Source organism: Oryctolagus cuniculus, chromosome 17, assembly GCF_051225735.1.
Source record: "Oryctolagus cuniculus isolate XC-2025 breed Fujian yellow rabbit chromosome 17, ASM5122573v1, whole genome shotgun sequence".
NCBI lineage: Eukaryota > Metazoa > Chordata > Mammalia > Lagomorpha > Leporidae > Oryctolagus > Oryctolagus cuniculus.
Window position 1 is genome coordinate 4425567 of NC_142883.1, and position 24632 is coordinate 4450198.

Consider the following 24632-nt stretch of genomic DNA (forward strand, 5'->3'; position numbering starts at 1 on the left):
CCTTCAGTTTTTTTTAATGTGCTTCTTTTTTTTTTTTTTTTAAGATTTATTTATTTGAAATATGGAGTTACAGAGAGAGGTAGAGACAGAGAGAGAGGTCCTCCATCCTCTGGTTCACTCCCCAGATGGCTGCAATGGCCAGAGCTGAGCTGATCTGAAGCCAGGAGCCAGGAGCTTCTTCTGGGTCTCCCACGCGGGTGCAGGGGCCCCAGGACTTGCGCCATCTTCTACTGCTTTCCTAGTCCACAGCAGGGAGCTGGATCAGAAGTGGGTCAGCTGGGACTCGAACCAGTGTCCATAGGAGATGCCGGCACTGCAGGCGGCAGCTTTTCCTGCTATGCCACAGTGCCGGCCCCCCTTTGGCTGCTTTTAATACTTTTTCTTTGAGCAACTGACGATGCGCCATGGTGTCATTTTCTTCATCATGTATGTGTCTGAGCACATGAGCTTCTTGTATCCCTGAGTTTGGAGTTTCATCAAGTTTGGACAGTTGGGGGCCGTTTCGTACATCTTTTTTCTGTCTCCTCCTTTTCCTCTCCTTCGGGGGTTCTTATCACACACACACACACACACACACAGCAGGCAGACATGCACACTGGCACACATGAACACACACACAGGCAGACATGCACACAGGCACACATGAACACACACACAGGCAGACACAGATGCACAGACACACAACAGGCAGACACACAGATACAGGCACCACAGGTGTGCACACACGGGCACCACAGGTGTGCACACACGGGCACCACAGGTGCGCACACACGGGCACCCACGCACGCTATCTAGCATCTTGGTCATGCTCTCTTCATGTTTTGGTTTCTCTCTGGTTTCGTGTCTCGGTTTCTGTCGCTCACCCTCAGGCTCCAGCACCTTTCCTTCTTCGTTTCTGTCCCATCATGCAGCTCTCCCAGGGTGTGTTCCACCTCAGACATTGTAGTCTTCATACGTTCACTTTAGGTCTTTATTTTCTTTTAAACATATTGTTTGTTTATTTGAAAGGCAGAGTGACGGGGTGGGGGAAAGATAGTCTGCCTACCATCTGCTGGTTCATTCCGCAAATGGCCACAGTGGCCAGGGCTGAGCCAAGGGGAAGCCAGGAGCCTGGAGCTCCATCCGGGTCTCCCACGTGGGTGCAGGGACCAGGCACGGGGCCATCGTCCACTGCTTTCCCAGGCCACAGCAGGGAGCTGGATTGGAAGTGGAGCTGCCGGACCGGAGCTGCTGCTCACATGGGTGCTGCCAGTGGCTTAACCCATGGAGCCACAGTGGCCCTCAGTTTAGGTCTTTAAAAAAATTTCATTTATTTATATGAGAGGCAGAGTGTTGTAAAGAGAAAGATCTTGCACATACTTGTTCATTCCCCAAATGGCCTCAACAGCCAAGGCTGGGCCAAGCCCAAACCAGCTGCCTGGAATGTGGGTGCAGGGCCCCACTCTCCGAGCCGTCACCTGATGCCTCTCAGGCACCTTAGCAGGAGGCCAGGTGAGAAGCAGAGGCAGGAGTCTATTCTAGGCACCCAGATGAGATGCACCTGCCCCCAGATCTTTATAAAATGCATACGGATCTCTTCCACGGACATGAGGAATAACACCGACAGTAATTTTTAATGTCCTCTTCTAAGGTGGGCGTTGTGGCACAGCAGGCTTGGCTGCTGCTTAAAATGCCCATGTCCAATATCTGAGGGCTGGCCACTCTGCTTCCAGTCCAGCCCCTGCTAATGCACCTGGGAAAGCAGCAGAGGACGGCCCTGCCACCCGCGTGGAGACCAGAATGAAGCTCCTGGCTCCTGGATTCGGCCTGGCCCAGCCCTGGCTGTTGCAGCCATGTGGGGAGTGAACCAGTGGATGGAAGACTCTCTCTCTCTCTCTCTCTCTCTCTCTCTCTCTCTCTCTCTCTCATGCTTGATGGTGGCACGGGGGAGTATGTGGGAGAGGGAGGCAGTGGCAGCAAGCAGGCAGCCCGAGCGCCTTGCACTTAGTCTGGAAGGTCGCTCGTGGTTTTCCTGTTTTCCCCATCTTCTATGAAATGGCCTGTTAGGGCGGCTTTCACCGACATGGGACCGCTCCTTGAGCGCTGTGGACGTCTCTGTGTCCAGCTTAGCTTTTTAGGCCCGGGGGGGGGGGGGGCGGTATTTGTTTCTTCCAATAGTCTTAGCTCCGGGTGAGGTGGCCCAGACGTCTTTCCTTTCCGCCCTGGGGGTGGGTGTTTCTGACTTGGCTACTGATTTCCTTCTTCCTCTTCGCCCAGGGCTCGGAGACCCTGATGGGACTCCCTAAGCGCAGAAGGCAGCCATCCTTGACAGCCAGTGACCTGGCTCCAGGCGGGGCCTCCGCCAAGCATCCCAGTGCCGAGCAGGCTCTGGGTTTGGCTGGAGGATTTGGCCCAGATCAGACCATCTCGGCCTCCAGCGGTGCGGGGCAGCCATCTGCCATCGCCAGCGGGGAGCAAGTCCGGGGCCTCCCTGGAAGAGAACAGCAGCCAAGGGCGCACGAGGAAGCTGGTACTGCGCGGTCCCAGCAGCCTCCTGGATCTCAGGTCAGAGCAGAGGCGGAGCAGCGCGGGGGCCGAGAGCAGCTGAGCCCAGCACATCCACGGAGAGACAGAGACGAGCGCGCCGCACAGCCAGGCCCGCAAAGGCAAGGGTACAGTGGGCTGCCCTTGAGCCAGGGTCAGGTCTACCTGGGGCCAGACCATCACGGACTAGGGGCGCCCGGCATGGGCCAGCCTGCATTACACCCCAGCACCGGTCCACGTGGTGTGGTACCCCGCAGGGTGGGTCAGCTTGGTGTGCTCCCACCCAGCCTCAATGACCTGGACTCGGCACTCGTTGGCGTGGATCAGCACGGTGTGATGCCACCATCAGTAGATGGCAGAGACCAACAAGGATTGGAACTACCTGGTGCAGACCAACACGGCATTGTTCCATTCGGCACATACCAGCATCATTTGGCATTTCCCAGCACAGACCAACGGAGTGTGGCACAGCCTGGCATGGAGGAGGGTGGCATGGCACCGCTGAGCGCAGATCAGCAAGGATTGGTACGGCCCGGCCTAGATCAACACGGCTTTGTCGCGCCTCTTACCTATCAGCACGGCTTGGTGCCACCTGGGTTGGTGCCTTTCAGTGCAGATCAGCAAGGTTTGGTACGGCCCAGTTTGGAAGTATCGAGTGTCATACAACCTGGCGTGAATCAGCATAATTTGACCCAGCCCGGCAGAGACCAGCGTGGTTTGGTGCAGCCTGGAGCATACCTGCCAGGTTTGGTGCAGCCTGGAGTGGGTCAGCCTGGTTTGGTGCAGCCTGGAGTGGGTCAGGGTAGTTTGGTGCAGCCTGGAGTGGGTCAGCGTGGTTTGGTGCAGCCTGGAGTGGGTCAGCCTGGTTTGGTGCAGCCTGGAGTGGGTCAGCGTGGTTTGGTGCAGCCTGGTGCCCATCTGCCTGGTTTGGTGCAGCCTGGTGCCCATCTGCCTGGTTTGGTGCAGCCTGGAGTGGGTCAGCCTGGTTTGGTGCAGCCTGGTGCATATCCGCCTGCTTTGGTGCAGCCTGGAATGTATCAGCGTGGTTTTGTGCAGCCTGGTGCCCATCTGCCTGGTTTGGTGCAGCCTGGAGTGTATCAGCATGGTTTGGTGCAGCCTGGTGCATATCCGCCTAGTATGGTGCAGCCTGGTGCATATCCGCCTAGTATGGTGCAGCCTGGAGTATATCCACATGGTTCGGTGCAGCCTGGCACAGATCAGTATGGTTCGGTGCAGCCTGGTGTAGATCAGTATGGCTTGGTGGAGCTTGGAGCAGACCAGCCTGGTTTGGTGGAGCCTGGAGCAGACCAGCCTGGTTTGGTGGAGCCTGGAGCGGATCAGCCTGGTTTGGTGGAGCCTGGAGTGGATCAGCCTGGTTTGGTGGAGCCTGGAGTGGATCAGCCTGGTTTGGTGGAGCCTGGAGTGGATCAGCCTGGTTTGCAGCCTGGTGCATATCCACGTGGTTTGGTGCAGCCTGGTGCGTATCCACGTGGTTTGGTGCAGCCTGGTGCATATCCACGTGGTTTGGTGCAGCCTGGTGTGTATCCACGTGGTTTGGTGCAACCTAGAATGTATCCACGTGGTTTGGTGTACCCTGGAATGTATCCACGTGGTTTGGTGCAGCCTGGAATGTATCCACGTGGTTTGGTGCAGCCCGGCACAGATCAGCATGGTGTGGTGCAGCCTGGAATGAATGAGCTTGGTGTGGTGCAGCCTGGTGTGGATCAGCATGGTTTGGCACAGCCTGGTGTGGATCAGCATGGTTTGGCACAGCCTGGAGTGGATCAGCATGGTTTGGCACAGCCTGGTGTGGATCAGCATGGTTTGGCACAGCCTGGAGTGGATCAGCATGGTTTGGCGCAGCCTGGTGCAGATCAGCATGGTTTGGCACAGCCTGGTGGGGATCAGCAAGGTTTGGCGCAGCCTGGTGCGGATCAGCATGGTTTGGCACAGCCTGGAGTGGATCAGCATGGTTTGGCGCAGCCTGGTGCAGATCAGCGTGGCTTGGCGCAGCCTGGAATGTATCCGATGTATCCGCGTGGTCTGATGCACCCTGGGATGTATCGGCCTGGTTTGGTGCAGCCTGGTGCAGATCAGCATGGTTTGATGCAGCCCAGAATGTATCCACGTGGTTTGGTGCAGCCTGGAATGGATCAGCGTGGTTCAGTCCAGCCTGGTGCAGATCAGCGTGGTTTGGAACAGCCTGGAACAGATGAGAGTGGTTTGGTGCAGCCCGGTGCAGATCAGCATGAGTTGGTACAACCTGGATTGGATCAACGTGGTTTGGTGCAGCCCGGTGCAGATCAGCATGAGTTGGTACAACCTGGATTGGATCAACGTGGTTTGGTGCAGCCTGGTGCGGATCAGCATGGTTTGGTTCAGCCTGGCACAGATGAGAATGGTTTGAGTCAACGTGCTGCAGAAGAGAGTGGTTTGGTGCAACCTGGCACAGATCAGCATGGCTTGGTCCAACCTGGTGTGGATCAGCAAGGTTTGGTTCAGCCCGGTGCAGGTCAACTTGGTATGGTGCAACCTGGAGTGGATTGGCATGGTCTGGGGCGGCCTAGTGCATATCCCCGTGGTTTGGCACGACATGGTGCCTATCCCCCATCTGTTTTGGGACAAACCAGCACAGATCAGCATGTTCCGGTGCAACCTGGTGCATATCCACACGGGTTTGCCCAGCCTACAGTGGATCAGTATGGCTTGAGACAGCTGGGTCCAGGTCGGCAGGGCTTGGTGGCTCCAGGCACAGCAGTTCGCGACTTCCCTGCAATCCAGGCTGATTTTCGGATTGTGCCACCATACCAGTATCAGCATGGTGTGCCACCCCTTGCCAGAGAGTTACATGGCCAAGTGCCACCGCTTCTAGCCAGTCAAGGTTTGGCACCACCAGGTATAGACCAAAGGGGTTTAGTACCACCAGAAACTTACTGGCAAGGTTTGGTGCACCCTGGCACAGACCAGCATGGCCCGACACCAGTAAGCACAGGGTTGGAGTCTGCACACCCAGATCAAGGGCATTTGGCACCACCTGGGCCAGATCGGCAGCACCAGGTAACCGCAGGAGCAGCTCTGCACGGTCACGCGCAAGCTCCCTCAGACTACGGGGGGCCCACGTATCCTGGTTACAGGGGCCCAGTGTACTCGGGTGTCGATCGGCACAGGCAGGATCCACACAGAATTCCTGTCTCAAGCCAGCCTGGAGTTCCTGTCCAGACAGGCCCCGGGCAGGATGGGACCTTTCTCAGGAGTCGCGACTCCCTTAGCTATCTCGGCAGAGCCTCGGCGGACGGCGCGCGGCGCGACTCTCTGGATAAAGTGGCTCCAAGCTTCCCCATAGCGGTGGAGACGTTCCGTCTGATGGGGGAGCTCCTTGCGCTCTACGCGGAGCTCAAGGAGAGCCTGAGGGAGCTGGATGAGGAGCAGGCCGGCCAGACCGACCTGGAGAAGATACAGCACCTGCTGTCCCAGATGGGTGGGTGCCGCGTGCGCGCGCAGACCGCTGCTCGCCCCGCGTCCAGTGAGGCCTTTCCTGTTCCCTCCCTGGCCCCAACTCCTGGCTGCGGGGGCTTCCTCTCCTGAGACTCTGAAAACAGCAGAACCCGTCCTTAGTCATCCTGGGCTCTCCAGCAGCCTGTGGGGTCCAGAGGAATGGGGGGAAATGGAGGCCGGGGGACTGATGGAGCGGATCCTGGTGCCCTCGCCGAGGCTTCCCCATGGGAGCTGCGGGAGGTCTGGGGCACAGGGAAGCGGCAGCACTGGGAGGTAGGCGGGAGGAAGGGCGCTGCAGTGGGAAACGTCACATGTGCCCATTCACAACTTTCGGCCCAGGAGTATTTCAGATTTTAATGGCGGGCCAGGGTCCCAAGGCCCCGTGGAGTGTGGCGCAGTCAGTGGGTGTCCCAGGGGCTGCTCTTCCCACCTGCTCGCCAAGGTCTCCGGGGGAGGCAGCGCGACACAGTGACCTGTCCTGCTCTCGGGGGGAGTTTCACTGTTGCCGGGGCTGGGAGTGGAGACGGAGAGCCCACTGGACACCCAACTCCCTGATTCCTCACAGTCAAAAAGATCGTTCCCCCTGACCTGCAAGAACAGATAAAGGGCTTGAAGGCTTTGGCCAAAGAATTTCGGCAGGAAAAGGCGAAGGTGAGTACGGGAGAGCCCATCTGCCGTGGTCCCGGGGCTCCTGGGCACTTGCGTGGGAGTCTCGATGGGTCACGCGGTCGTTTCCCACCCGCCATCATCTCTGCGGTCCTGGCAGAGCGGATGTGGACACCAGGCATCGCCACGTGCATCTCCTGGGTCTGAAAACTGGCGCTCAGAGCTGTTAGGATTCATCTGAGCCGGACAAGGACGTTAGCCCTTTCGTTACCTGCGCAGCCTCAGATCCCAGCCTGTGGCACCTCCCGGGGCTGGAGGCTGTGGCAAGCGGCCACTGCGGCTTCAGCCATCCGCTTAATGCCAGCCCCGTCTGCATCCGTGGGAGGGAAGCCGGGAGGGGACGCCGCACAGGTGCATGGACAAATCGACGTGCAGGAGGGACCTAGACTTGGGCGAGGGGTGGGCGAGGGGCGGGGAATGGGGGCGGGGCTGGTTTGGGCAGGCGGGGCTGGTTTGGGCAGCCGGGGCGCATCGGAAGCGGGAAGCTGCCTGACCGCCTTCTTCTGTTGGGCTGGTAGCTGGAGAAGATACAAAGGATGATGGAGGGCGATGGGGAGCAGGAGTCGGGGAAGGAGGTCAGGAACGGGCAGCTGAGCCTGCAGCTGGGCATCCTCAGGTGAAGCCCCCGGCACAGTGCAGCCTCCGCTCAGCCCAGGAGCCAACAGTGGCCTTGGCGTGCCCACTGTCCTTGGCCTGACTCGCGTGTGTTCTTCAGGGTGTCCACGTCCAGCTCCAGGACCCGGTCCAAGTCCCCCGGGTCCCTCCAACAGCACAGCTCCGGGGCTTGGGCGAGCAGGAGGGGGCGCCCTGGGCTCTGTGCCCCCTTGGCCACTTGCTGGAGCCACTCGGAGCCCTGTCTGCAGTGCTCTGCCCCACTGCCTGGAAGCTGCTCGGGCCAGCACGGCGGGTGCCCACCTCTGGGGTCCCTAGACAGAGCCTGCTGGGGTGGCGGTGGTGAATGACCCGCCCGAGTCCCTGCTGGCCGGGTCCCTGCACGGGTGGGCTGGGGTGGTTCCTGCTGCGGTGGAGCCAGGCGGTCTCCTGTCGCGCCGCAGAGTGACCGTGGCTGACATTGAGAAGGAGCTGGCCGAGCTGAGAGAGAGCCAAGAGCAGGGCAAGGCCATCATGGAGAATTCGGTGTCTGAAGCGTCTTACTACCTGCAGGATCAGGTGGGGAGTCCGCCCTCAGACCCAGGGACCAAGGGCTCTTCTCAGATGGGCTGCAGGGGGTGGGGGCCCCTCATTCCCCCTTGGTGTGTGTGTGTTTGGGGGAGGACAGCTGTGCCTAAGATTCAGCCCCCTCCCAGTGCATGGGCAGGTGCACCTGTTCCCACCGGCCAGGAATGAGGCCCATCTCCCACTAAAGCTCTTTCTTCTTAGATAATTCATAGCCGCCCTTGTAAAGTGCACGTGGGGCTTTGATGCATTCGCAACGTTGTGCAGCCATCGCCACGATCCAATTCCAAAACCTTTTCCAACCCCCGCCCCGCCCCCACCCCCGACTCGGCTCTCCACTGGGGCCGGTCATTAGCGCTGAGGGGCTGGGGTGGGGGCACACGGCGGGGAGCAGGGTGGGCAGGCACAGCAGGCTCCCCGAGAGAGGTCTGTGCCTGCCCAGCCCGTGAGAGCCACTGTGCTGACATCGGCACGTTTCCTGTTGCTTTATGGTGGGCTCTGTCCGTGCTGGGGAAGGGGCGTCCCCCTCCCGTCCCACGGCCTCTGGAGAAACACCTGATTTAGCGTCTGAGGGCCCTGCTCGCTATTTCAAGGCCCCGCCGAGCGCGCAGCGGGGGCCACCCGCTCCGCAAGGCGCTGGCGTGCGGTGACTGCCCGCGGAGCAGAGGCAGAGGCACCGCACTGGCAGCGCCTGCCTGGGCAGAACATGGCCGCCCCTCTGCCCCGCCCCCAGCTGGACAAGCTCCGGACCATCATCGAGAGCATGCTGGCCTCCTCCTCCACCCTGCTGTCCATGAGCATGCCCTCCCGCAAGGCCCCGGTCACCTCGGCGCCTGGCCAGATCGACCCCGAGGCCACCTGCCCAGCCTGCAGCCTGGACCTGAGCCACCAGGTCAGCCTGCTGGTGCAGCGCTATGAGCAACTCCAGGACATGGTCAACAGCCTGGCCGCCTCCCGGCCCTCCAAGAAGGCTAAGCTCCAGAGCCAGGTGAGCGTCCCAGGGACACAGCCCCCGGGGCCTGCTGCAGCCCAGGTCAGCTCGACCCACCGAAGCCCCGGGGTCCTTCCACGGGGGCACAGCGAGGGCAGCTGAGCCAAAATGGCTCCGGGGACAGGAGCTGGCTCCCTGGGTGGGGCAGGGACACCCCTCCCCTTGCCTTCCCTCACCCTCACCCTTCCCCCTCTAGGCCCATGGTGGAGGCGGGGACAGCCACAAGTCCAGGGGTCCTGCCTCTCGGACACAGCCTTTCAGATTTGGCCCAGGGCACTGAGGCAGGGGGCAGGGCTGTCCAGGAAGGCTGTGGCCCCAGCCCAACTCCCAGGGGTCCCAGACCACTTCCACTGCTGCAGGGACACCCAGCAGCGGGCCAGGCCCCTCGGGTTTTGTCCATGGGGTGGGGGGGGGCTCTGTGGGCGTCCTCTTGGGGGGCCCACAGGGGTGGGTGCAGAATCTTTCCCACCAGAGTCTGCTGAGAAGAGCCAGACGGGCCTGCCGTGAGCTAATCTACTGGGCGACGTTTCAAGGGGGGAGGGGGCGTACTGCGGGTCAGTCTGGCAGCAGCCCCAGAGCCTCCTCGCACCCCGTCTCCCCTCGCCGGCAGGACGAGGAGCTCCTGGGCCACGTGCAGAGCGCCATCCTGCAGGTGCAGGGCGACTGTGAGAAGCTCAACATCACCACCAGCAACCTCATCGAGGACCACCGGCAGAAGCAGAAGGACATCGAGGTAAGCGGCGGGCGGGGCGCTGCCGACGCCGACGCCGACGCCGACGCCGCCCCCCCGCAGGGCCGCCCGTCACTGTCCCCTCCCCCCAGATGTTGTACCAGGGTCTGGAGAAGCTGGAGAAGGAAAAGGCCAACAGGGAGCACCTGGAGATGCAGATCGACGTGGTAGGCGCCTCGCCGACCGTTCCGCACGGGGGGCCTGGCGGAGGGGAGCTGGGGGGGGTGACGTGGACTCCCAGATCCCTGCCTGGAGTCGGGGACCCACACCTCCGGGCGAAACGGGCCCCCTTGGAGGCTCTCGCCCAGGTCAGGGGCCTCCCCGCTCTCTCCGGCCAGAAAGCCGACAAGAGCGCCCTGGCAGCCAAAGTGAGCCGCGTCCAGTTCGACGCCACGACGGAGCAGCTGAACCGCATGATGCAGGAGCTGGTGGCCAAGATGAGCGGGCAGGAGCAGGACTGGCAGAAGATGCTGGACAAACTCCTGCTGGAGATGGACAGCAAGGTGGGGCGGCTGCGGGTGGACGCCCCACCCCGGGCCAGAGCCGCCCCGCCTTCCCCCGCTCACCTGGGCCCCTCCCCCCGCCCAGCTGGACCGCCTGGAGCTGGACCCGGTGAAGCAGCTGCTGGAGGACCGCTGGAAATCGCTGCGGCAGCAGCTCAAGGAGCGCTCGCCGCTCTACCAGGCCGACGAGGCCGCGGCCATGCGGCGGTGAGGCTGGGGCGCCCACACAGCCGTGCTGCCTGGGCGTCCCACCGAGGGCTTGCAAGGCTCCTGCAGCTCAGGCCCCTCTGTATTACAGCCCAGAAGGGGGGTGGGGAAGGTTTAGGGCTCTCTGGGCTCGGCTGGGCTGGGCTACACGGGTCCTTTGGGACCCCCCAGGGCTGAGATGGGGACCGGGCCTGTGGTGGGCTTGAATGCCAGGATTCCCACTCACGGCCACCAGGGGGCCCCCCAGGCCTACACAGGGCACCCTCAGGGGTTCTTGGGAACCCAGCAGGCTTTGGGTTCTCGTGGGGCCCTGCAGCATGTGTGCCTGGCAGCGGGTGAGTTCCCGGGAGCAGGTCCCAGATCTGCCAGCCCTGGGGACCCCCAGCTCTGCCCACGGGGACCCTCTGGGCGGGACTCACCCTCATCTTGGTCCATTCCTAACAGGCAGCTCCTGGCACATTTCCACTGCCTCTCGTGTGACCGTCCCCTGGAGACACCTGTGACTGGACAGTGAGTGCCAGCCCTCACCCCTGTCCTCCCCTTCTCCGGCCACCTGGGTCTCGGCCCCTCCCGGGCGGGGCCCAGCCAGGGGACGCTGGAGAAGGAGAGACGTGGGGAGAGATTGGGGTACGACTCACCCCTCCTCTTCTCTCCCTGCGCCTGCCTAGAATGATCCCCGTGACACCTCTGGGCCCCAGCCTCCCCGGGCACCGTTCCATCCGCCCCTACACAGTGTTTGAGCTGGAGCAGGTCCGGCAGCAGAGCCGCAGGTATGGGACAGCGGGGGCCTGGGGGGCTCTGTGCAGGCCGATGAGGCGGTGCAGGCCCCAGGAGGCCCTGGCAGGCTGTGACCACAGAGGGCGCTCTGAGGGCCAGCACGCAGGGCCTGCTGCGGTGGCTGGACACTAGACCGGTTCCCTTCTTTCTTTTTAAAGATACATTTACTTATTTACATGAAGGGAGACGGAGAGAGGTCTTCCATCTGCTGGTTTGCTCCCCAGGTGCCCACACAGCTAGGCCTAGGCCAGGCTGAGGCCATGGGCCAGGAACTCCATCCGAGTCTCCCACATGGGTGGCAGGGACCCAAGTACTTGGGCCACCACCTGCCGCCTTCCCCAGGCGCGTGAGCAGGGAGCTGGATCAGAAATGGAGCAGCCAAGACTTGGACTGGCGCTCCGATGTGGGATGCCGGCGTTTCAGGCAGCCGCTTAACCCCTGCGCCACACCGCCGGCCCCACGCGGCTGACTGCTGGGCCACAGCCCTGGCCCTTCCCAGGGCGGGGGTCCCCAGAAGATCCGCTAGTACCCTGCGGCACTGTCCCCACTGTGAGCTGCCGTGGGGCTTTGCCCAGGGCTCGGCCACCCTCGGGGGCTCCTCTGCCTCCCTTCCTCCTCGGGCCAGCTCTAGCGCTCTCAGCAACCGTGGGTCTGCAGGGGCAGGGTCGAGCTCCCAGCGAGAGGTGGGCCCCGCCTGGGAGGGGCCTGGTAGTGGGCAGGCGTCACGCTCCCCCGCACTCCAGCCCCTTCTCTGACCCCCACCCTCTAACATGGGCGCACAGAACATGGAGCCCCTGGGATTCCTGGTGGGTGGGGTGACTAAAGCAACAGGGAGAGGCTAGGGCTGACCTCCGCTCCTGCACCCCTTTGCCGTCTGCACCCTCCCACCTGAAGGAAACCCTGCCTGGCGGGCTGGCCCCTCGCGCCTTTCCCGGGTGTCGGCTGCGCCCTCGCTGGGTCCTGCCTAACAAGAGGCCGCGAAGACACCGCTGACCGGGGTGAAGAAGCGGGGTGCCCCCAGGGCCCCGTCCCACCCCGGGCTGACCGTCCCTCCACCTGCCCGCGCCCCACAGCTTCAAACTGGGCAGTGGCTTCCCTCGGGGTGACCTGTCGCAGACGGAGCGCAGCGTGCGGCGCCTGCGCTCCATGCACTCCAAGATGCTGATGGACATCGAGAAGGTGCAGATCCACTTTGGAGGCTCCACCAAGGCCAGCAGCCAAATGATCCGAGAGCTGCTGCAGGCCCAGTGCCTCAGCTCCCCCTGCTACAAGCGGTAGGCGGCCGGGGCCGGGCTTGGCTTCCGCCCACTCATGGCCCGCGAGCCAGTGCCTCACCCGCGGCGGGGGGCTCTGCTCCCTCACCCACCTTCATGCTGCCCTGACTCCCAGGGCCCCTCAAGAGCTGTCCACTCCCCTCTGACGGCTCCACCCCCAGGGTGTCCTGGGCCTCGCCCCTGGCGGCTCTGAGCGACTCTTTGCCATCCATAGGATGCCAGATGTGGCCGATTACACCTACTCAACCATGCCCCGGCGCTGCGGGGGCAGCCACACGCTCACCTATCCCTACCGCCGCAACCGCCTGCAGCACCTGTCCCAGGGCCTGTACCCCGCCGAGGAGGTCCAGATCGCCATGAAGGTCGGGGGACCCCCCCCCCAGTGCCCAAGTCATTCTGGGAAAGCCAGCAAAAGTCTCCCCACCCAGCCCCTGCCTCAGGGCGGTTCCTTCCTTCCTTCCAAGATTTATTTATTTGAAAGGCAAAGTTACAGAGAGACAGACACAGAGATCTTCCACCTGCTGGCCGGGCTGCGCCAGGCCAAAGCCAGGAACCAGGAACTTCGTCTGGGTCTCCCATGTGGGTGCAGGTCCCCAGCACTCAGGCCATCTTCCACTGCTTTCCCAGTCACTGGCAGGGAGCTGGATCGGAAGTGGAGCAGCCAGCTCATGAACCAGCGCCCATGTGGGATGCTGGCGTCACAGGCAGCGGCTTAGCCCACTAAGCCACAACACCGGTCCTGTCAAGGTGGTTTCTTAATCAGACCCACGTCTGTCCTGCTGACCCAGACCATGGCCCTGGCTACCTGCCCACCCAGCCCTACCACCTCTTTCTGCTCTGCCCTGTGCCACTCAGTCCCTGGGACTGTTTGGTGGCAGGGGTCAGTCCTGGAGGCGGGAGGGCAGGGCAAGCCCTGGGTGTGACCATGGTGATGAGCACGTGGGCACCTCTGCAGCACGATGAGGTGGACATCTTGGGCCTGGATGGACACATTTACAAGGGACGGATGGATACAAGACTGCCGGGCATCATAACCAAGGAAGGTGAGTGCCAGGGAGCAGGGACCTCCACGTCCTGGGAGGCCGGGCACTTCTCTGGACCTCCACACCCCGGGTGCCCACCTTCTCTACGTCTCTGACTCCGAGCCTCTGGGTCTCTCCAAAAGACGCTGGGTACGTTTGCAGGTGGGGGCAGCTGGCCAGCGTCAGCCAACGGGCTGGCACCTGGCAGCCCCCTCTTTGCTCACCAGCCTCGCTCTCCCACCTCTCTGCCTCTGTTCCCATCGTCCACCTGGCCAAGCCCTACTCTTACTCAAACTCAGCAAAACACCCTCTGCTGAGCCCACCCCGTGCCCTGAAGTCCACTTCCAGTTCCCCTGACCTGCAGGGAGCTGCTGCCCCTTCCCAGCATGCACTGTCCTGGCTAGACCCTCCCCTTGGGCCTGGAAAGCCCAGGGCCGAGCTCCCCAGCGTCTGGTCTGGTGCGGGGCTGACACGTTGTGGGTCCCCCGGGAGCATGTGAGTGGGCGGGCGGGCCTGGGAATGACCCAGGTGCCCGGAAGGGGCCTAGCCACACATTCAGACCGCGTCAGCCCTCTCCCGCCCCCAGCAGTCCCCTAGAGCTCCCCCGCCCCCCACCCCGTGTCTCAGAACCGACCCCTCGCTCCACTGCCCCCCCACCCCCGGTTGCAGGGCTGTCGTCCAAGCACAAGCCCAAGCTGTCCCGGCCCCACGTGCACAGGCAGCAGTCCCTGAGCGACAGCAGCCAGCCGCCCTCTCGGCCTCAGAGCGCGCAGACCCTGGCAGGCAGCCACCCAGGTAGCTTCCTTCCGCGCGGCCTGGGCACTGCCGCTGTGCCGCCCCTTCCTGCCTGGGCTGCTTTAGACTCCGTTTCCCTGAAGACAGGAAGGTCGGGAGGGAGAAGAGAGAGAGTGGGTTCCGGCTGCCTGACTGACACACCGCAGGGCTGCGGGGCGGGCTCCTGCTGGCCCCAGTTCAGGGGAGGAAATGGGGCGGAGTGCACCCCGCACTCTGTGGCTCCAGGCCCTGGCCCTGCCCCCGTCTGCAGTGCCGACTCCTGGAGGGGTGCTTGTGGCCCCCAGAGTTCAGCCCCCAGACCCTGGGGCCCCTGCTGGGGCCTGGACCCAGGAGGCCTCCTGCCAGGGACTGAGCAGGCCTCGCCGCTCTCCTCACCTGTTCCCTCCTGTCACCAGGAGTGCTGGCTTAGGGCCCCTAAGCTTAGGTCCCCTGTGACAACCGCGTAAGGGCTGACCCCCGGGCTGCTGGACGGATGCGCCCACAGCACCTTGCAGGAGGTTCCAGGGCGCCCTGGGGCCTGCACATCACCATCCTCCCACCCAGCACTCGAGCGCCTGTGGCTGAGGGAGGCGTGAATCCACGGGTGGTTACCGTGCTCGGGCCTCCGGCGAGGGCTCCCCACACACCACGCACTGCTTAGGAGATCAACATTTAGCAACCTTTTTTTTTTTTTTTAATGGTTTATTTGAAAGGCAGAGTTAGAGAGGGAGGGAGAGAGAGAGAGAGAGAGACTGATCTTCCGTCTGCTGGTTCAGTCCCCAGATGGCTGGGGCTGGGCTAGGTCAAAAAGCCAGGAGCCTGGAGCTCCATCCGGGTCTCCCACGTGGGTGCAGGAGCCCAAGCCCTTGGGCCATCCTCTGCTGCCTTCCCAGGTGCATTGGCAGGGAGCTGCATGGGAAGTGGAGCAGCCGGGACTCGAACCGGTGCTCATATGGGATGCCGGCATCACAGGCAACAGCTTGCCCTGCTGTGCCTCGATGCCGGCCGTTTAGGAACCAATTTTAAGTCACACGCTTAAGAGGTAAAGGGACCGTTGTTTGCCCCACTTACAGCTGGGAAGACTGAGGCACAGAGAGCTCAGGGCACTTGCCATGATCACAGAGCTGGAAGTCAGCCAAGCTGAGAATTATGGGCTGAAGTAGAGGGTCTCTGATTTTCTGGGGTGGGGAGCAGGGGCACTTAGCTCCTTTCTCCCAGGCACCCTGCTGCCCACTCCCAGGGCACTGCTGTTGTCAGGGATTTCCCACGCCTGTGCACCCACCCATGGTCCCAGAGCCAGCGCTACCACGGGGGTAGGCCCTGGGCGGCTGTGGGTTTACTTCCTCATTTTTCATTCACAAAGCCTAAAGGGGCCTCAACTCGGGAGCTTGAGGAGAGCCCGCCCTGCATGTCCAGGCTCCGGGGGCCTCTGTCGGCTTCCGTGGGCCCTGGGCGAGCTGGAGGGGCCCTCGGTGGGCCTGCGGGGCCAGGCCGAGCGAGCTCAGCCCCTCCTGTTTTGCAGTTTCTTTGCGACAACAGGACAGACCGGTCTCCTCCCAGGGCCGGCTCTCCGAGTCGAACGTGGTCCCCCCCCTCAGCTCCTCGGACGCGGCGGCCCTGCCGGGGCTGCAGAGGCGCCTGGACGTGCCTCCCGGGGAGGGCCTCGAGGAGCCCACGCGGGGGCCGCGCTCCACCCCTGCCCACTGAGCAGAGCTATAAATAAATATTTCAGAAGAGGCGGGGTCTGGGCGCCTGACGGTCCGGGCGGGGAGATGGGCGGGAGGCCGCCCCAGGGCCAGCGTGGCCCCTCTTCTGGAAGAGGTCTGGTCTGGAGCCGATCTGAGGGTGCTGGGCTTACCCTGCAACCCATCAGCTCTGGTGCCGCTGCCCGCCGGGCTTCAGCCCTGCATTCTACTCCAGGGGGCTGAGAGTGGTCCCAGTCTGGGCAGTTGGGACCCCTGTACCCTGGAGGTGAGGGCGGCAGCTGCCTGCTGCAGGCTCGGGGGTCCCAGGCAAACCCTGAGCCCCTGGGCAGGTTTCCGTCTGCCCGGAGCAGAGACAGCGGGGGCCTGGAAGCCACCCCTAGGCAGACCAGGGGCTGCAGGGGCCACTGGTGTTTCCCTCCTCCCTGGAAGGAGAGGAGAGGGGTGGACAGTGGAGGCCTGGTCTCGCGCCAGCCCTTGGGCGGCTCATTCTGCTCACCGGCACAGCCGGCCCACACCTGCCAGTGAGGGCTCCCTGCTGCCCCAGCCCCTAGTGTGAAGGTGGGAGGGGACAGCGAGGGCTGTGGGACTGGCTGCGGCCGGTGTGGTGACAGTACAGACCCCAGCGGCCCCCCACCTGCCTGAGCTTGGGCCTTCAGCCAGAGTCTCAAGGTCTGCACGGGCCCTGACAGCGGCCCCCTTCCTGAGCCCTGGAAAACCCTCAGTCATGAGAACTGGGTGGCCTGGTTGGTTTCTTTTTGCCTCAGGTCTGTCCTCAAGTGGCTCCCTCCTCAGAGGGAGGGAAGTGCCCAGGGCCAGAGCTGGGGCTCCCCCCACCCCCAGTTTGCACCCCTGACATGGGAAAGGGGTGCTCTGGGTGTGAGAGGGGCGACAGAATCACACAGGAAAGAGCGGCAGGAAACAGCCTAGAAACCAGGTAGTGGCGGTAGTGGCTAGGGCGCCGGGGGAGGCTGGGGGGGGGGTTCCCCTGCACACACACACACCCCTCGTGATCTGCTGGGATCCTGTGAGTCTGGTTCTGTGTGTGTGTGTGTGTGTGTGTGTGTTAAAGTGTCTGAGGGAAAGGCAGGGAAACACGGAACTCCCACCCACTGGGTCACTCCCCAGATGGCCACAACAGCCAGGGCTGGGCCAGGCTGAAGTCAGGGAGTCAGGAGCTCCATCCAGGTCCCCCAGGTGGGCAGCAGGGACCCAATTACTTGAGCCACCACCGCTGCCCAACCAGGCTGTGCATTATGAAAGCTGGAGCCCGGAGCCAGGAACTGAACCCAGGCGCTCCGCTCCGGCCTGTGGGACCCACGCGTGGGCGAAGCATCGGCTCCCCAAGTCTCAGTGACGCTTTGACGCGGTGGCCGCACAGGCAGAGGTGCCCAGGTGGGCACCCCACACTGCCCTCTCCTTAGTGGGCAAGAGGCAGGGCCAGCCCCTCCTCCATCCCAGCTCCTGTTTCTCTCACTCAGGCCCCACCCCAGGCCCTGAAATGTCAGAAGCTCGTCTCAGTTTCCCTGGTCCCGAAGCCAAATTTGCCGGCTTGGCAGGGCTGAGCAGCAGGAGGGGCCGACCACCCCTCCCCCCCACCCACGCAAGGGCCAGGAGGGACATTCACCAAACCAGCCCCCACCATGCCTGCACCTGCGAGCCCAGGGCCCTGCAGCCTGATCGCCCACGTGCCTGCCAGGGGCTGCCCCTTCCAGCTTGGGAAGGCACAGGTGGGTGACAGCGAGGGGGAGGCTCCGGGGAGCCCAAGAGGTTCCCAGTGCGGAAACAAAACTGAAAGGACAAACCCAGCTCCAAAGTACATCGGTGTGTCACACGCAGGGGACGGGGCCACTGGCGCCACGTCCTGTTCCCCCAAAAGGAGGGGTTGCCCCAGAAGCAACGTGAGAAGGGGTGGGGGTGGCTGCCGGGCTGGGCCCCTCTCAAGTTTCACTTCACTCTGGGACCCAGCCTTCCTCCCGCCCCAGGCCTGGGCAGAGCCTTGCTCCCTGCAGACCACAGGAGAGGAGTGACTGGGCAAGGCAGGGCTTGAAGAGGACTCCCAACCACGTGGCCGGTCACCCACTCCCACAGCCAGGCCCTGCGGGGAACCGGGTGGGAGCGAGTCCCCGTGGGGGTCTCTGACAACCCTGGCTGACCTCGGGGTCACGGCTACAGGGACACCCACCCTGAGGGCAGCCAAGCTGGGCCCAAGCCGGAAGGTGCCAGCACCTGGGGCAGGACTGGCCCCCGCGCAGCCCCCACCGCCCCCCTTCCCGGAGGGAGGGGGTTTCCTACCCAGGCAAATAAACGCACCGCAAACCGGGGAAGTTACAAAAGTCTCTTTTTTAAGTTTTTAAATTAAAATTGCACCCTGCTGAGATGAGATTCAAAGGCGAGCTTGGTGCTGGGCCTATCCCTAGACATGCAGGTGGCCCGGGGACAGTGAGGAGTGGGCAGTCACACGGAGTGCACCTTCTGACCAAGCCAGCTCTGCAGTCCTGAAACCTGCACGCCCAGCGGGAGACGGGTGACAACAGCTCCCGAGCCGTGAGGGGGCCCTGGCCAGCAGCCAGGGTGGGGAGGAGGCGGGGAGGACTCCTGGGCACAGTCAGAGGCCCCCCTGCAGCTGTGGCGGCTCCCCGAGGTCCCCGCAGCCCCCCACCTGAGCGCGCACCCACTCACAAACATTAGTTACATTATATATCCATATATATTAGAGTTCTAGATTAAAAAGAAAAAAGCTTGCCTGAAGACAAACTCCTGGAGGACCCAAGTGGCCCAGGAAGTTTACTGTCCCCCCCCCCCACAAAAATCCTTTTATAAAATCTTCCAGTGCGATCTTCAGGAAACCCCGCCCTCCCAGCGCCCCCCGCCCCGGCCCTCCTGTGTCCCCACAACCGTGGGCCGCCCCCAGCTCCAGCCCGGCGCCGGGCTTCCAGTCTCATCTCTGGCCGTCCATGGCCGCCATGGCTTTCTGCTGGGGAGCCCCCTGCTGGGCTCCAGGGGGCCACGTGGGCTGCGGGCAGTGCAGGTGGTGGAAGGTGGTAGGGGAGGAAGGCGGGATCCAGGGCGCCTGGTGGCTGGGCGGGGAGGAGGCCCAGAAGGGGCTGAAGTTTGCAGGCGGGGAGCAGGCCACGGCCGTCATGGGGCTGTTGCCACTCTGCAGGCCGTCGGAGGCGCGGAGCTTGGAGAACATGGCCAGTGCGTCAGGGAAGTTGGGCGGCGTGGCAGGCGTGTTGCTGGGCGTGCACATCTGTGGGGAGAGAGCACAGGTGTGGGGGGTCTTTCCCGGGGCGGGGGGGCTGACCCAGGCCGACCTTTACTGCAAGTCCCTGTCCCAGCCGCGCTATCAGAGCCAGGAGCTCTGTGTGACACTCCCAAGCGGCACCTAAGGGCACCCAAGATGGACGTGAGGTGGCAGACGAAAAAGAAGGGCCGGGGACCAGCCCAGGACGCCACTGCTCGGTGCTGCCTGCGAGAGGCGGCCAGCTGGCTCCCTCCACAGCCCAGGGTGGCCACCAGGGAGGAAGGCCAGGCGGAGGGACGCCCTGCCGTGCCAGCCACACGAACGCTCGGGTTCTCAGTGTTTGGTTCGGGAGCAGGTAGCAGGCCACAGGCCTCCCTGTGACTGGCAGTTGGTTCAAAGATTCCCTCTACCTCACAAGGAAACGGAGGCCCGGGGGCTGAGTCACTGGATGGAAAACGCCCGTCCAGAGGGTGCGAGGTGAGAAGACGGGAGCCCCAAGCCCGTCCCCTCTGCCCAGGCCACACCACGGCCTGATGCTCAGTGCGGCTGGCTGCCCGGGCTGTCCAGGGACAGCACGAGGCTCTGGGCTTCCTGTGACCACAGCCTCCAGCCCCTGTGGCCAGCAGCCCCTCACCAGAGGTCGCCAGTTCCTCAGTCTGCCCTGTCCACTGAGGCTGGCTCCAGACCGGGCCTCTGCCACCAGCCTGGGGGGCAGGGGCAGGGCCCCCCAGGAGCACCTGGCTGGGGTGTGGGGAAGACGAGCAAGGAGACCAAGACCCCCACAAGCTGCTGCTGGCCTCAAAAGCGCTTCAGTCTTTCCCAGGAAGCCACTGGAGTCCTTCTGTGAATTTCTCCTAATTTTAGCAACACTGTCCCCTCCCCCAGCCTGGGGGGGAGGGGGAGTGAGCCGCCAGGGCTGTTCACCTTGGAGGAGGGAGCTCTCACGGCTCCGCAGTTAAACCCACACCAGAAGCTGGGGGACACCAGGGAGAGGGCCCCACTGGCCGAGACAGCACCCAAGGCACTGATCCTTGTCTCCCAGGGGCCCAGGGCCTGGGTGCAGAGGCCCGCCCCCAGCACACACAGGGCTGACTTCTCCACTGCAGGAAACAATGAATGGGGGTGGGGGTGGAGGCCCATTGCATCACAGCATCGTGACCGACTTCCCCAGGCCACCGGCCGCCTCGCCGCACACCAGCCGCAGTCCAGCAGGGCCTGTGCCCGCCTGCCTGCATGAGCCCGGGCAGGTTGCCGAGCCTCCCTGGAGCGCCTCTCTGCTGTGGTCAAACCGGGGGCTCGGACCAGCTCCGTCCTCCACTCCCAAGGGAGCCTAGTGTCCCTGCACTGCCCACGCCCCCTCCTCCAGGCACCCCCAAGTCCAACGCGGGAATCGACAGTAGCCTTGGGGACGCTGGCTCGCGCTCTCACGCCCGGGTCGCTTCTGGCGTGGCCAGACGTACTGGCTGCTGGTCTCTGGTGTGTCGATCTAACTTGTGCCTCTACTGTGTCTCAAGAAACTACCAACTCTGCAGGGCCTGGCTCATTCCTTGCAAGGACGCTGTCACCAAACCCTGCCTCCTGGGGGGAGCCTGCACCACGGGTGACCGTGCCCCTCGGATCTGCCCAGGAGCAGCGGTGGGAAGTGAACCGGGCACCAGGCCCTCTTCCCTCGCGCCTCTGGGTCTCAGTCCCTCAGCAGGGCCACGCTGGGGGCCCTGGGCCGCGGTCTGGGCCGCAGTCGGGAGGAGGAGGTGAGGGAGCAGGCCCCGGGCTCGAGCCCCCGGCAGGTACAGGGGAAGGGGTCCCTGAGATGAGCCCCTCGGGTTCCCACCAGCCGGGCCTCAGCTGCCACGGCCCCGCAGCCCCCACCACGCGTCCACCACACCAGCTGAGCTCAGGAACAGCGAGAGAGGCCGGGGGAGGGTGGAGCTGGCCCCTCCACACTCGGCTTTGCGACTTCGTGAACACAGGGAGCCGAGGCCAAGGCACAGCCGAGAAACCATTTGTGGGCTCTGTCCTGGAGGCAGCCACAGGCAAGGGCACCCAGTGCTGAAAACGCCAAAAATGCACCCAGGAGCCGTCACAGCCTCCAGGGGGCTAATGGGTAACTGGGGGAGGGGCGGGAGGACCGGCCGGGAGCTCGGCCAAGCAGGGTCCCCGCCGTCCGGAGGGCCAGAAGGGAGCGGGAGGCAGGGCCGGCCCCCAGCCCCCAGCCCCCGTATGCAAACCCTCTGCCCTCCAAGCCGAGGCTACTCCTTCCTGGGCCTCCGGAGCCCCGGGCTTCGGGACGGGGGAGGCACCTTTAAGAGCAGGGCCCAGCTCCAGCCCGGGCCAGGGTGGACCTACCCCTTTCCTGTTGCCTGCAGCCTGGGCGTGTGTGCCGCGGGAGGGGCCCCAGGCCTCGCGGTCGCCCCAGCCCCCGGGCCGCCGTCCCGAGGCCCCCTCCCCGCCCCGCCCGCCCCCACCCTCGGCGCCCCCCGCCGCCCCGGGCCCCGGGGGCGCGTCGCAAACTCGGGCGAGCCGGCGCCGGCCCCGGGAGCCGCTCTTTCCTGGAAGACATTTTGGCTCTTTGTTTACATTCGCGGCGCGGCGCTCCCCGGCAACATGGCTGTCACCGCCCGCGGCTGACAGCGCCCCCGGCCCGCGCGCCCCCGACGACCCTTACCATCTGGTGGTGGTGGTGACTGTTGGGAATGTTGGTTTCTTGGAAAAACGTGCTCAGCGCGGTCTGCGGACAAGCACAGCGGCCGTCAGGCCCGGGGAGGGCGGCCGGGCCTCCCCCACCCCAGGGCGCCCCCAGCCCCGGGCACCGCCGAGCGCCCCCCGCCCCCCGCCCCGCGAGCCCCGGCCGCGCACCTCGAACTGCCAGTGGGCCGCCTGCAGCAGCTGCTTCGCCTGGTCGGCCGCGCAGCCCGCAGCCAGCACGAACTGGTTGATCATGACCTGGTGCCGCAGCTCTTCCATGTTCACCGACATGGCGCTCCGCGAGGCCCGGCCGGGCGGCCGCGGGGAGGCCCGGCCGCCGGGGTCGCGCTCGCCGCCCGCGCCGCCTCGGCCGCCGGACGAATGTTGTGGTCCGGCGCCCGCGGCCCCGCCGACACCACAAACAACAGCGCGGGGCGGGGCCGGGGTGTCCCAACGTTCGGGGGCCGCGAGCCGCCGCCGCTGATTGGCCGGCGCGCCGCTCCGCCAGCGCCCGGCTCCCGTGCGGACGTTCGATTCGAATCCTGCGGCCGGGCCGGCCGCACTGTTTCCCTTTTCGCCGGGCCGCGCCCATTGGCGGAGCCGCGCGCCGTGGGGGCTGCCCGGCATTGGCCGGCCGCTGTGTTTTGGCCCGTCCCGGCTCGTGATTGGCCAGAGCCCGGCGCTGGGGGCGGGGCCGCGCGCGCTGATTGGCCTCCCGTGGGCCTGTTTGAACTCAACTTGAAAACCTGGAGTGCCCGCTGATTGGCCGAGGCCGTCTGTTTGCTGTTGTAGGCTTGGGGGGTGGCGCGGCCAAGTCCATTCATTACTTCATTGAAACGGAACACGCTCAGCTGGAAGAGCGAGACCGAGCGGCTTTGACTCATTTCCTCTGAAAGATGTGGTCATCTCGAGAAACAGTGATCAAAATAGAAAACAGCTCTGCAGCCGCTCGAGTCTCCAAAGTGCTGGGTTTTTGAATAACTTTCGAGCGGTCCTACCTTTTTGGGAAGCTCCTGCTGGAACATGGTGTCGGCGCCCGTCGCGGGTACGGCAGGTGGGCACTGCCTGCCCCGCACCCCGGCACCCCGGCCTGGGCTGGGAGCCAGTGTCCACGCACAGTCAACGTGACCGCAAGAGAAAAAGTCGCCTTCTCGAGCAGGAGGAATCTCCCCCCTTCCATTGGCTGGCTCAACTGCAGTTTTCATTTTTCCCGTTAAAAATAAAAAGTGTGTTTCTACACAGTACTGCTCTCAACCCCAGCACTTTAAAAATTTTTTAAATTGATTTGAACGGCGGAGTCTCAGAGAGAGAAGGAGGGAGGGAGAGAGAGATCTTCCATCGGCTGGGTCACTCCCCAAACGGCCACAATGGTCAGAGCGGCCAGAGCTGGGCTGGTCTGAAGCCGGGAGCCCCATCCAGGTCTCCCACGTGGCTGCAGGGGCCCAAGCACTTGGTCCATCTTGTGCTGCTTTCCCAGGCCATTGGCGGGGACCTAGATCAGAAGTGGAACAGCCGGGACTCAAACTGGTGCCCACAGGGGATGCCAGCATGGCAGGCTGCGGCTTCACCCACTACCTCACAGCGCCAGCCCCAACCAGAGCGCTTCAAAACCTCGTTTGCTTGTGGGCGGCACTGCCAGCACCTGTGATGGCTGGGTGGCGTCTGGGCAGCTCCACTTCTGACCCAGCTCTCTGCTGTGGCCTGGGAAAGCAGCAGAAGGCGGCCCAAGTGCTTGGGCCCCTGCACCACGTGGGAGACCAGGAAGAGGCTCCTGATCAGCTCAGCTCCAGCCATGTGGCCATTTGAGTGAATTCAGCGGATGGAAGACCTCTCTCTCTCTCTCTCTCTCTCTCTCTCTCTCTCTCTCCCTCTCTGTAACTGCCTTTCAAATAAATCTTCAAAACAAACAGAAAAGCTGTTGTTTACGTGTGGTGAGCTTCCCACTTTCCGGGCAGGGGATGGGACATGAACCAGGTATTTGCAGAGTGGGGTCAGAGCAGGGGGGGCTAGGAGGGCAGAAGCAGTCATCACTCCGTATCTGTGATGTGTGCTTCACCAAAGCCTGGGTCTCCATGGATTCCCCCACCCATAGACACGTAAACGCACGCACGCACACACACGTACATAGATTTAGCATGCAGAAAATGTTTGAGAAGTGAATCTGTGCTGAACCTGTATCGACTTTATTCCCCAGACGCAGTATAAGAACTATTTACGTAGCATTTGCATTGTATTTTAAGTAATGTAGAGATATTTAAAGCTATGGGAACATGTGCATGGGTTATATGCAAATATCAGGCCATTCTATAGAAGGGACCATCTGCAGATTCTAGTATCCACAGGGATGCTGGGACCAGTCTCTCCATCCCACCCATGCCGAGAGAAGAGTTTCTGTTTCAGGATGACTTAGCAAGCTTTTGGTCTGAGTTACTAATGCCAGGTGTGTTTTGACCAGCAAAGGGTCTGCCAAACAGGAAGCTGGTAAGAAGCAAGCAACCACGATTCTCTCTCTCTCTCTCTCTCTCTCTCTCTCTCTCTCTCTCAAGATTTATTTATTTGAAAAGCAGAGTTACAGAGAGGCAGAGGCTGAGGCAGAAAAAGAGAGGTCTTCCATCCACTGCTTCACTCCCTAAATGGCCACAATGGCCAGAGCTGGGCCAATCAGAAGCCAGGGGCCAGCAGCCTCCTCCGGGACCCCAACGTGAGTGAGTGCAGGGCCCCAAGCACTTGGGCCATCTTCCGCTGCTTCCCCAGGCCACACAGAGAGAGAGCTATGCCACAGCGCCGGCCCCATAATTCTCTTTTGACTTTGCCTAAAGTGGATTTAACTCCCCATCTAGGAAAACATGGCTGTATTTT

The 24632-nt window shown here is 63.2% G+C and overlaps 2 protein-coding genes across 2 annotated transcripts in view; one reads left to right on the forward strand and one right to left on the reverse strand.

The window, feature by feature from the left end:
* Window positions 1–18705, forward strand: part of QRICH2 (glutamine rich 2) — a 28845-nt gene extending 10140 nt beyond the window's left edge. The window contains exons 5-20 of the mRNA XM_051838306.3: window positions 2257–6001; window positions 6584–6669; window positions 7203–7300; window positions 7740–7854; window positions 8594–8848; window positions 9462–9584; window positions 9674–9748; window positions 9920–10084; window positions 10170–10291; window positions 10736–10801; window positions 10960–11061; window positions 12142–12342; window positions 12557–12704; window positions 13298–13385; window positions 14034–14159; window positions 15661–18705. Of these exons, the coding sequence (XP_051694266.3) occupies window positions 2257–6001; window positions 6584–6669; window positions 7203–7300; window positions 7740–7854; window positions 8594–8848; window positions 9462–9584; window positions 9674–9748; window positions 9920–10084; window positions 10170–10291; window positions 10736–10801; window positions 10960–11061; window positions 12142–12342; window positions 12557–12704; window positions 13298–13385; window positions 14034–14159; window positions 15661–15845 (5700 nt within the window). The 3' untranslated portion in view covers window positions 15846–18705. The remainder of the gene's footprint in view (window positions 1–2256; window positions 6002–6583; window positions 6670–7202; window positions 7301–7739; window positions 7855–8593; window positions 8849–9461; window positions 9585–9673; window positions 9749–9919; window positions 10085–10169; window positions 10292–10735; window positions 10802–10959; window positions 11062–12141; window positions 12343–12556; window positions 12705–13297; window positions 13386–14033; window positions 14160–15660) is intronic.
* UBALD2 (UBA like domain containing 2) lies at window positions 18166–22321 on the reverse strand. Its single transcript, XM_051838324.3, has 3 exons — window positions 21945–22321; window positions 21754–21816; window positions 18166–19094 (listed from the first exon to the last, which is right to left on the reverse strand). Exons 1-3 carry the CDS (start codon window positions 22062–22064, stop codon window positions 18783–18785), a joined length of 495 nt encoding a protein of 164 aa, XP_051694284.3. The 5' UTR covers window positions 22065–22321; the 3' UTR covers window positions 18166–18782.
* Window positions 22322–24632: the final 2311 nt, after the last annotated feature.